Source organism: Enoplosus armatus, chromosome 3 (assembly GCF_043641665.1).
Source record: "Enoplosus armatus isolate fEnoArm2 chromosome 3, fEnoArm2.hap1, whole genome shotgun sequence".
Lineage (NCBI taxonomy): Eukaryota > Metazoa > Chordata > Actinopteri > Centrarchiformes > Enoplosidae > Enoplosus > Enoplosus armatus.
The window spans coordinates 24,118,680-24,130,880 of NC_092182.1; the positions used below are offsets into that span (position 1 = coordinate 24,118,680).

At 42.6% G+C, this 12,201-nt stretch overlaps 1 protein-coding gene across 2 annotated transcripts in view; it reads left to right on the forward strand.

The window, feature by feature from the left end:
- The window catches only part of flnbl (filamin B, like), a 59,090-nt gene that overhangs the window by 31,037 nt on the left and 15,852 nt on the right, over window positions 1-12,201 (forward strand). The window contains exons 14-28 of one of the 2 annotated variants that reach the window (XM_070903214.1): window positions 617-730; window positions 1,433-1,576; window positions 6,684-6,807; window positions 8,085-8,245; window positions 8,384-8,474; window positions 8,583-8,737; window positions 8,852-8,969; window positions 9,130-9,209; window positions 9,369-9,554; window positions 9,716-10,030; window positions 10,206-10,323; window positions 10,639-10,839; window positions 11,462-11,635; window positions 11,760-11,922; window positions 12,037-12,197. In XM_070903214.1, the coding sequence (XP_070759315.1) occupies window positions 617-730; window positions 1,433-1,576; window positions 6,684-6,807; window positions 8,085-8,245; window positions 8,384-8,474; window positions 8,583-8,737; window positions 8,852-8,969; window positions 9,130-9,209; window positions 9,369-9,554; window positions 9,716-10,030; window positions 10,206-10,323; window positions 10,639-10,839; window positions 11,462-11,635; window positions 11,760-11,922; window positions 12,037-12,197 (2,305 nt within the window). The remainder of the gene's footprint in view (window positions 1-616; window positions 731-1,432; window positions 1,577-6,683; window positions 6,808-8,084; window positions 8,246-8,383; window positions 8,475-8,582; window positions 8,738-8,851; window positions 8,970-9,129; window positions 9,210-9,368; window positions 9,555-9,715; window positions 10,031-10,205; window positions 10,324-10,638; window positions 10,840-11,461; window positions 11,636-11,759; window positions 11,923-12,036; window positions 12,198-12,201) is intronic. The other variant, XM_070903215.1, reaches the window with a different exon arrangement.

Consider the following 12,201-nt stretch of genomic DNA (forward strand, 5'->3'; position numbering starts at 1 on the left):
GATCCAAATCCTGGAGGTTCTTATAACCTGAAATTATTGATATAATATAAAAGAAAGATTAACTGGGAGAGTGCTCCTGAATTGACGAGACACGATCCACTTCAGAGACGACGTATCACTCTGTTCGATATGTTGGAACTACAGAAACAGTGGAGCCTCTTCTCTCACAAACTATCTTTGACGAGCACAGACAGAGTGCATTTTACGACAGACACGTTTCTTTTTGGCCTGTCATAAAGTTCTGACCTGCGGCAGCTGCTACCTGAATGTTTTGTACATTTGATCTTTACTAATGATAATTGGTGTTGGAGTTGGAGCGAATCTTTGTATTTTGCCAGCCCGGGTGTCACAGCGGTCATTCACCGGTGCAGTCAAATAATTTTTCATATTCACACTTTCTGATGTTCACCCTCATATGCAGTGAAATGCTGCCCTGTGGAGCCCGGCTGTCATTAAGGAGAAACACAACACAGTAGAATAGAGTAAAAAAAAGAATCGGATTTTGTTCAGCTTTATTTTAGCCATTCCATTAAGATATGCCCAGATTGGCCCGGATACTGATCGTTAGCATCAGCTCGGGACATCTCTAATAATTATTCTGGTTTTGTGGTTGTAGGTCCAGGCTTTTGGGCCGGGGCTCGAAAAGACCGGCTGCCTGGTCAACCAACCTGCCGAGTTCACTGTCAACGCTAAGGATGCTGGGAAAGGACCTCTGAAGATCGCGGCTCAGGTAGGACACAGAAAAACCTCTCCATACCCAATCAATACAGACACACACGAACCTTTAGAAAACAACAAAGGTTTAATTCTGTGATTGCGTTGATGCTCACATTCATTAATTTCACAGCATCATGTGTGTGTACAGCTTTCTGTCTCATACAAGCGAGATTTTTGTAATGATTCTAACAAAAGCAGGAGTTGAAAAGTTTGGAAGATATTTTTTAATGTGTTTAATTGGGACTGTTGAAGCTAATATCAGCTTTAGCTGAACTTTGACATAACTTTACAAAGGGATCTCTTTGCAGCGAGTATTGATTGGAGGAACAAATACAAAGACCAGTAACCCTTTCAATATGCATATGTGCATGTTGGTATTATATTGAGAAAGCATAAACTTAGCTAAGCTAGCTATTAAACAGTTACCCAATGAACGTTGTTTCTTTAAATATCTAATTGTTGTGTCTGACGAGTCCTTTGGTTCTTCTGGCTCAGATGTGTCCTGCGACTGTTTGGTAGAAAATGACTAAAAGATATTCAGTTTACAAAGATATAGTGAGAAAAGCACCAAGTCCTTGCTTTTGAGAGGCTCGAGGGTTTGGCGTTTTTGGCGTTACAAGATGAATCAATTATCAAAATTGTTGATAAGATTTATTCATATTGTGAAAAGGTCAACAGTTTTGACCAACTTCTTAACTGTCTGTCTGTCTGTCAGGACGCAGAGGGACTCCCTGTGGAGGTGAAGGTGAGGAGTAAAGGTGACGGGCTGTACTCCTGCTCCTACGTGCCCGCCTCCTCTCTCAAACACACCGTGGCCGTCGCCTGGGGAGGAGTCAGCATCTCCAACAGCCCCTTCAGGGTAAGCAGCCAATCACAGCACCCTGTTAAAACAGGAAGTGATATCAAGCCCAAATCCGAGGATCCAGTTGAGGCAGAAAGCGCTAAGGTCGTCCAATCAGAACCTTTAGTTAAGACAGAAAGTACCAAAGTGGTCCAATTAGAGTCGATTGTTCCAGAGGAAAGCTTTAAGACGCTGCAGTCAAAATGTGAAGGTGTGAGCAGTAAAACTAAGAAGCCTCTCATTATCATCACCACATATACTGAAGAGAGGTACAGCTTTTAGTTTAGTGGCACAGAGATCATCAAGTCACAAGCTCATTTACCAAAAACAGTGTCTATATTAACAGGCTAGCTAATTAGCTTCAACCACATACTACCTTGTTTGCTAATCAGATGTGTCATAACCGTTTGCTGGGCAGCTCCTGTAGTTAGCTCGCTAAGAAGCTGATGCTGCCATAAAAACACCAGTTTAGGAGTTAAAAGCTCTCTGATTTTATTGCCTCCAGTATGACCATCACAGAGGGTGTGTCTTGTGTTAGTTGTACTGAACACAGGTTGGTTGGTTGGTTATGTTTCACTAACGTCTAAATGTTGGTTTGTGTTTTTTCTTAAATCTCTGAACTGCAAACTTGACATATCATTTTGTCAGACTTTCATTTAAAACCATCGTCTGACTTGAAATTGACACTAACATCATTAACGCCATAAAGATGTTTTGTTGTTGACTAAACATTTTTTGACTGCCTATCAGTAACGTCCACTATATGATCAAAAATCCGATTGCAACTTAAATGTTTAACAAAGCCCACTGTGTTTTGATGGATTTTCACATTGAATATGTAGTAGTTTATTCACCGTACTCATTAACCACACTGTAACCTCTGTCTGTGCACTGTAACAAGCTTTGTTTTGTCTTTTACAACCTCACTAATCTTAACTTTTTTTTTAATTTAATTTTTCCAATTGAAGTTGTTTTTATGTAGACTTAAATGAACACATGCACTAACCAGTCTTCTCTGCACTGTAGCCACCGTCCATGCACTGTAACTCACTTTGCTTTTTGTATTTGTTTTGGCTGAGCTACACTAGAACTTCACTTCTCTGAACCTGTCTGCTGCAAACCAGTTAAGAGCTTTCGTATTTTAAGTTGACTGAATCCAATAAACAATTCAGACAAGCTTATAAGGGAAACTGAAAAATTGAGAAATTAGGCACCAGTAATACTACTAAAATTATCTTTTTTATTATGCGGTATCTGTCATATTATACTTTAAACTAGGGATGTCCTGATCAAGTTTTTCTTTTTATCAGAGTACTTTTAATATTGGGTATCTGCCAATCCCGAGTTTGATTGTGATACTTAAGATATATATAAATATATATTGTCCTGGGTCAGAAATATTAAATTCATAAGCTTAAATTATTGATCTGATCAGTACGTTGAGCTCTCGACCACTTTGGCTTTTGACATTTTTGCATCAGTGTTAATTACTAGTCCAATAAAAGTGAGTAGTTAAGAGTGTTTTAAAGTGGGATTTCCCAGCTGCGACAGCTCCGACTTGGTTGTTTGTCCCAACTAAGACGATTATCAGTTTATGCTGGTGGGAAGCCAGTGAGGGATCACACCCTTGTTGCTGGTGTAGCGACTCCTGCTGGTTGATCAGGGCGCCTGCACAGAGGCGAGTGGGGTTTGTGAGGATAGCATGAAGCTGCCAAGTACTACACCCTCCAGATGAAGCTGGTGACACACTTGAGAGTACAAACGTGTGCAGTGATTCATGTTTAATCTGTTTAAGTTGGAACGTGTGAGAGGTTCAGATAAGTGAAGCTCTGCTGTCAACTTCACAGCATGTGATTAATATTTCCTATTAAGTACATTTTGTTCCTGTTGAATGAAAACCTTTTCACTTCATGTGTGTAATTCTTGATGTAAAATATTGTCTATTACAGAGGAGTTTTATTGGCCAAATGAAACTTTAGTATTTAGGATACTCTTTGACCCCTGAGCTCCTTATTATTTCCTCATTTGTGATGATCTGATTAAGCGATGGAAAGATGCTCCATCATTTTACATAATTTAAGTCTTCAGAACAAAACTGTAGATTAAATGATATAAACAAAACAGTCGAAGTGAGAAGGTTTTCATTTTACAGTTGAGGTATGCACTAACCAGACGTCTCTGCACTGTAACCACCTTTTTAATTTTGTGTTCATTTTGTTTGATTTGTAGTCGTTTCTGTTGGGTTTCTGACTTTGTTCATCAGCTGTCTTCCCTTCTTCTTGTTATAAAGTCTTTATAGTTTCACCCTCAGGACATATAAGTCTCATGAGAAACTCCCAATGGGCCTTTGATATGTCTGGATACGCGTTTGTGTGCTGTTCAGGTATTTATGAGGATGCCAACAGGCTTCAGGAGTTGGCAAAGACATTCTTGTCTTTGTGTTGAGACGAAACAGTCCAAAAGATCGAAAAACTGTTAAGAAAAGTTGATGCAGTTCTTAAGAGTTTTTACAGATTTAGCTTGAAAACTCAATTGTGCATTTCAACTGGTCCAGGGAAGTTTGTACTTGTCTAAAAAGTATTATTCCAAGTTTAAAGCTGGTGTCACTGATGACTCAGCAGGCTTGTTGTGAGCTGCAGCAGCCTGCAGGCCGCCTGGCACAGACTGCACCTTTCTCTGACATCAGTGTTGATTCAGGAGATGGATAAAAGGTAAACAGTCACACCCAGCTCTCAGCACGGCTGGGAACACCGTAGTGACACCTTTTCATTAAAAATGAGAAGGTAGAGGAGCCAGCGTGGAAGAGAGGTTCAAGGTGGAAACCTGACCGTCACTAACATCGACCGCTGTGATGGAAAAACAGAAACACAGTTTTTGTGTTGTTGTTTGATTGTGTTGAAAACACAATACTTACCTTATCTTCGTTCTGTGTAGGTTCAGTCACACCAGCATTAAATTACAGTGAAATTTCAGACCAAAATCAGTTAATTGCAGTGTAATTGCCATTTTTCCTGGATTGACTCTGAGGTAAATCTGCCCAGAGGTTTTGTGTCGTGTTCAACTTTTGTGCATGTGAATTTGTGCTGTTAGCCTGCTCTGTTAGCTCTGCACCTCAGAAGAGGCGTGGTCTGCAGTCAGTCGATGGTACAAAATACGTCTCTACAACAACAAAGGTAATTTAGCTGGGTCGCTCACAGAACAGTAGCTGGCCAAGCTTGGCGGGCTATTGTGGCTGGCTAGCACTACCATGTTACTTGCCAGTAAGCCCCACAAATAATCACTACACAAATCTACATCTTCAGAAAGGTCATCAGTAGATGTTTGAATCGTCTGCAGTGTTGGCTTTGAAGGTTAAGTGAGGTTTGTTTGGAGTGACGTTGACCGATAAAACTTTGGGGGCTCTCTGTCTTCGTTTTTCAACTTAAAAAACAAACATGGAAGACGGCTAATAAACAAACTCATTGCTGAGACGGCTGCTTCTTCACACGTTAGAGAAATGCTTTTAAAAGCAAAAGCTTTTAGAGGAAAGATGATTCCTGAATTTGTTTTACTCAATGAATTTTTGTGCATGCATTTGTGCAGTGCCTGCATTTAATGTTTTGCACGTTTTTTGTCTAAAGAGAGAATCTGTAACTAACATGTTGACTGAAACTCACTCAGCTGTACTGAAGTCCAAAGTCATTTATATTCACTTAAATCACCTTAAGTGGACGTTAGATTGGTTTCAAAATAAATCCTGACATTTCATTTAAATGTTTTACTGTGTTGTTTGGTTCATTTGCTTTGCTGAGTTTTTCGACTTGCACAACTTTGATGTTGTCATTTTCAGTTTAGTGAGGGTTATTTTATTATTAATATTTCCATCATTTTGTGATGTATTTCACATATTTCAAGTTTCAGTTTGATGTTATATTTCACCACACAGGACCAACCACAAATAAAGATTTTATAATCCTTAACAATATAATTTTAATCATAGTGCTAGAAATAGTATTGCAATGTGTTTAAAGCTCTGACTGTAGTCCTCATCAGGATCTCACAACTGAAAAGAGACCATTGACTTTGACTAAGCACTCACACAGACCATAAATATCACTACGTGTGTGTGTGTGTGATAATTCTGCAGTATTGTGTTTTGCAAAGAAAAAAATCACCCAGTTTTTTAAAACAGTCTTTGAGGCTCAATCTCGGATACGTTCGAGTAAAAGTAGTTCGCTCAGCAGGATTTGTCGGTACTTGAGGTCCCTGATTTTTAAACTGTTAACCTCTTGTTGCTCTTTATGGTTGCCAGCATGCTTCAAAACATGCCTTGAGCCGCTAGAAAAGACAAAACTAGAGCTTATTCTTTTGAAATTGATAGAATCTTGGTGATGGTTTTAGCATTTCTGGTTTATTTGGAACTGATCACAATTAAACTAAACTGTTTTAGGGGTAAAACATTGTCACAGGGTAGATGTTCGATGTGATCTGCCTCTACGTACTCATTCACAGAACTTTTTTTGTCTCTTGAGATCAAGTGTTACGATCAATCATCAGTTTGTTATTGCAGCCTCTGAAGCTGCAGCTGGAAGGCAAGCTAACATAGCATAGCTTATTCTCTTTGTTGGAGAAGAAACTAAAGAGAAATCTGTTCACTTCAACACCATCTTGGTATCATTTAGGTTTTGACCAACAAGACGAGCCTCATATCATTATTTTATTTTATTTTATTTTATTTTAATGTTAAATATTTTTTAAAGTACTGCAAGTTTCAGGGGCTCCTGGGGACACCGTGTCTGTAATTGTTGGCAGGTCTCAGAGATCCTGTCCAAATATAGCCCCTCTGAATCAATTATATATATATATATATATATATATATATATATATATATATATATATATATATATATATATATATATATGAGATACAACATATTTCAACACGTGTTGAATGTTATGTTGTAAGTATAAAAACTGAAAAATAGTGAATCCTGGACGGAGCCCTGTGGAACTCCATATTTACTCTTCATTCTCTGTAATGAATTCTTATCAGCTGTGCTGTTTTAGACATGGCAGGAGGAAATGTCCTTAAATAACCTTTTTTAAAATGAAAATAAATGATGTCATTTCCTGTTGGTGCTTGTAGGTGAATGTGGGTAAAGGCAGCCACCCCAACATGGTGAAGGTGTTCGGTCCTGGAGTGGAGAGAACCGGACTGAAAGCCAACGAGCCCACACACTTCACCGTGGACTGTTCAGGAGCTGGAGACGGTAACACACACACACACACACACACACACACACACTTACACACACACACACACACACACACACACACACACACACACACACACACACACACACAGAGTAATAATTAAGACAGGAATTCCCCACAGGTTGTTTTATTTGGTGTGACAGCAGTTTCCACACACACTCTACACACTGCCATGTACACACAAACATTCACCTTGATATTGTCTGTGAACGATTCTCACACACACACACACACACACACACACACACACTCCTTTCCCTTGTGTGTCCTGGCGATGATCTCAAGGCAGAAACATCCTGACAGGAAATTCATCACTCTGACCTTTCGATGCAGGGCAACACACACACACACACACGTACATACACGCACACACACGCACACACACACACACACACACACACACACACACACACACGCTCATCGTCTACCTACACAAACCAAGTGTACAAAAATACATAATAAAGAGAAACTTAAACTCTTTCTGGCTGGCACATACCCCCTTAACTTGTAGAAATAATGCGCTGAAACATATTTTAGTTGTGTTAATGCTTAGATAACAACATATTGTGATTAGTTACATACTAACTCTCGTTTTGATGTCTATGTCGGCCACGTAATGGCTCAAGTTTTACTCATGCCGCCAGAAGCGTCTTTTTTTTAATTTTATTTTTATGAGCCTACATGGAAAGCAGTGACAGTGACTCCAGTTCCCCCCCGAGGGTCCCCCTTCACTGATGGATAGCACACCTGTCTACGCCACACAAGCTGTGGGGGATCAGGGGAAGGCTGAAGAATGAGGAGTTTTCAGTTTGTCAGTTGTTGCAGAATCTGACACGGTTTCCCGCTTCATTCCTCTCATACTTTAAATTCCTCTGCTGTGACTGACAGCTCGGCTCTGCTGCGGGAATGTGCTGCTTGGTTAGTTTATAGTTTACAAAGAGCCTATGTGACAGTGCAGCATCCCAGAGGCAAAGTGTTTCTGACATGAATTAATGAAATGAATGAACAGCAGAAACACTCTAGCACCCTCTTGTGGCAGTTTGTCACTTTAAAGAAAGAAGCTGCTCGTCAGTCAACATGAGTCTAGTTTCTCTGAAGTGCTTGTTGTCACAGTAGCAAGTGAGAGAATAAATATCGTACTCTGATACATAAATCTAGCAATCTGTCCAAGATATGAACATCTGCCGACACTGAAGTCTGATCCTGCATTTGCTCCAACTCCTGTTATTCTGTTGAGTTCAAATAAAATGTGTGTGTGTGTGTGTCCATTCAGGTGACGTCAGCGTGGGCATTAAATGTGATGCTAATATGGTCGGTGACAAAGAGGCTGACGTGGACTTTGACATCATTCCCAACGCCAACGACACGTTCACTGTCAAATACTTGCCTCCTGCTGCTGGAAAACTCACCGTTAAAGTCCTGTTCACTGACAAGGTAAAGACACACACACACACACACACACACACACACACACACACACACACACAGCTAGAAGGTTTTAATCTCTGGATAAATCTGTGAAGACGTCGGTTGTTTGTTTTGATGAATTCAAGCGGGACTTTTTCCACACAGGAAGTTCCACAGAGTCCCTTCCACGTCAAAGTCGATCCGTCACACGATGCATCGAAGGTTAAAGCAGAGGGTCCTGGACTGGCTCGCACTGGTGAGACAGACGCACAAATGCATGCGCACACACGACATTTGATGTGTTTTTAATTTACTTCTAATTCGAAGTAAATGACCATCTGTCTCTCTCTCTCTACCTGTGCAGGCATAGAGAGCGGTAAGCCGACGCATTTCACAGTGTTGACTAAAGGAGCCGGTAAAGCGCCGCTGGATGTTTCCTTCTCCTCCCCCGTCAAAGACTTTGATATCATCGACAACTACGACTACTCCCAGACTGTCAAATACACACCTGCACAACAGGTAGATTGTATATTCACCTGTACATCAAATGAATCAGTCAACATGGCCTCCTGTCTTCTTATCAAGTGCTTTTAAAATGGAGTAACTGTTGAAGTGTCCTGCATGTGTCTGAAGGGGGAGATGACGATTGTGGTGAAGTTTGGAGGTGATCCCATCGCCAAGAGCCCCTTCACGGTTGGGGTCGCTGCCCCACTGGATCTGAGCAGGGTCACCGTGGACAACCTGGATGGAAGTAAGAAATCCGTCCTTCTCTTGTTAACAAACATTGTTTAAAAAACGGAACATGAAGTTTCAGAGCTTCAGAACAAAAAAGTATTTAGTATTGATCGAGGTCTCTCTAGGATTTTGGACGGACTCATTTCTACATTATTGTTAAACTTAATGTCTTTCAGGAGCGGAGGTCAATCAGGAACAGCAGTTTCTGGTGGACACCAAGGGCGCAGGAGGTCAAGGTCGCCTGGAGGTGGCAGTGGTGAGTCTGCGGGAACGCTGTATTTCTGATGTGTTTCTCCGACATCACTTGTTATTGGGATCAATTTATTGTTGGTTTTGGTCTTTTCAGGTCACAAAATGAAAATGAAAAATGCTGAATATCATCAAACTCACTGTGTTCTCGTGTGTGTGTTACTAGCTGAGTCCCAGCCAGAAGGCGGTACCCTGTAAAGTAGAGCCTCAGCCCGGTAAAGCGGGCGTCAGTCTGGTCCGTTACACTCCCACAGAGGAGGGGGTCCATGCTGTCAACGTGTCTTATGACGGACACCCCGTCCCTGGGAGCCCCTTCCCTGTGGATGCCCAGTTGCCTCCAGACCCGAGCAAGGTAACATCAGTTTTTGATCCTTGAGGATGTATGGAAACATGGTTGTAGAGAAAAAAGATCGTTAATGTTTCTATTATTTTCTATTCCTTTAAGTTGTTGCTCTCTGTGGTCTCTCTTTTTATCTTTTTGTTGAGTGTCAACAACTCTTGTCCCCCCTACAGGTGAAGGCGTTTGGTCCCGGTCTGAAGGGAGGTTTGGTTGGAAACCCGGCAGAGTTCACCATCGATACCAAGGGCGCCGGCACCGGAGGTCTGGGGCTGACAGTGGAGGGGCCGACCGAGGCCAAGATCGAGTGTTCGGACAACGGCGATGGGACCTGCTCCGTCTCCTACCTGCCCACGGAGCCCGGAGACTATCTTGTTAACATCCTGTTTGAGGAGGTCCACATCCCGGGCTCGCCGTTCAAAGCCGACGTCCAGATGCCCTTTGACCCCTCTAAGGTGGTGGCGTCTGGGTCAGGCCTGAAAAGAGCCAAGGTGAGTGTCTGGAGAAGGAGATCATCAAAAGAAAACTGGGAAAGGGAAAATGACTTCCAGCTCCTTCCACTATGATTTCCAAAAACAATCTTTTCTTTGACAGTCTGCACGGTTAAATAAGGAGATGTCCATTTCATATAAAGTATTAAACAAAGTATATGTTGTGTCTGTGCAGGTTGGAGAGACCAGCGTGGTGAATGTGGACTGTTCCCGGGCCGGACCGGGACAACTCAGCCTGGAGGCCGCACTAGACTCCCCCCCGACCAGTCCTACTGGCTCTGCACCAGGCTCTGGTAAGACCAACACTATCATTATTCACCAGGAGTCAGTAGACACACTATTAGCTGTAAATGTTTTAGTCCATTAACTACAAATCACTACATTAGTGTTGACCACTTTCCAAGTCACCCATTAGTTGTTAGATGTATTTACTGAAACAAATGGCTGCCTTGAAGGGGAAAACCACAAAAAATATCTTTTATTATGAATTTAATGTTGTTGGGATTGAAGTTATCCCAAGAGAGTCTTCTTTTTAAAGAATACAGAAAAAACATCTCATTTTAGATATGAGACAGAGTCTGTGATGAACCCTGGACCATTTGTTCCAGGTGTTAAAGCTAAGACGGAGGTGGTGGACAACAAAGACGGGACCTACACTGTGACCTACGTCCCCCTGACCTCTGGCATGTACACCCTGCTGCTGAAGTACGGGGGCAAGGCCGTCCCCGGTTTCCCCGCTAAGGTGATGGTGGATCCTGCAGTCGACACCTCCAAGGTCAAAGTGTTCGGACCCGGAGTGGAGGGAAAAGGTGCAGTATGGTCCATCTGAGTCAGTGTGTAGCTCTGTTTGGTTAAAGGTGGCCACTTGCTCATTTTGTGCTCCCAAATTAACGAAACGATATTGTTAACATTTGTTTAAGGGATGTCAAAGATAACACAGCTTTGTTTAACAGACTGAATCCAAAGTAGAGTGTAATATAATATATTGTAGCCGCTCTCCTCTCTCTTTAGGCTGTCAACTGCAGGTGCTTAATTGGATTGTGTTTAAATAACAGGTTAAAGGGGCACTCCAATGTATTATGGCGCCTCTATAAAGTTGGAAGACCAGCGAGAGACGGATTACAAAAAGGATGGTCAAAACTCTGTGCAGCAGAGGCCGAGATATCCTGACTTTTTATCAAAACACTGAATCCCACATTTCCCATAATTCAACTCAATGGGGTCATACATTAGGTCATACATTAGACCTTTCCCTGACTGGTAAACAACCACGTCCTTCAAACGTAACGTCCCCAGTTTGCGACGCAGCGTTTCTGTTATAAATCTGCTGTCTCCAAGCAAAGCTGAGATAACCTTGATGACATCACTATGACATCATCAGGGTCATTTTCCCAGGCTGAGCAGGACTGACCGGGACTCTCTCCCCGCCAGATATTTTCAGAGAAGCCACCACAGCGTTCACGGTGGACGCCCGTCCTCTGACCCGGCGAGGAGGAGACCACGTGAAGGCGGAGGTCAGGAACCCGTCTGGAGCGCTGACGGACTGTCTGGTTAACGACAAGGCCGACGGGACCTACAGCGTCGAGTACACTCCTTTCGAGAACGGTAACCCACTTGCTGCACAAGATGCAGGACTGAAAAACGCTGATCATAAAGCTTTAATCTTTAACGAACTACTTGACTGTAGTCTACTTTCATCAGCTGCTGTCTGTCTCTGTGTGTATTTCAGGCGTCCACAGCGTCCAGGTTCTGTATGACGACACACCGGTTCCTAAGAGCCCGTTCAGGGTTTCTGTGTCGGAGGGATGTGACCCCAGCAGGGTGGTGGCTACTGGCCCCGGCCTCCAACAAGCCCTGACTGAAAAGCCCAACAACTTCAACATCGTCACCAGGTACTGTTGGTACCAGGTGGATGTTGACTTCGTGTAGCATTCTGTTGCAATGAAAAGGTCTCTTAACTTCAGGTCAAACTATTGCTGATTTTGGGTGTATTGATCCTTCACCAGAGGGGCAGGTATTGGCGGTCTCGGCATCACTGTGGAGGGTCCATCAGAGTCGAAGATGTCTTGCAAAGACAACAAAGATGGCAGCTGCAGCGTGGAGTACGTTCCCTTCACCCCCGGCCTCTACGACGTCAACATCACCTACGGAGGAGAGCACATCCCCGGTGA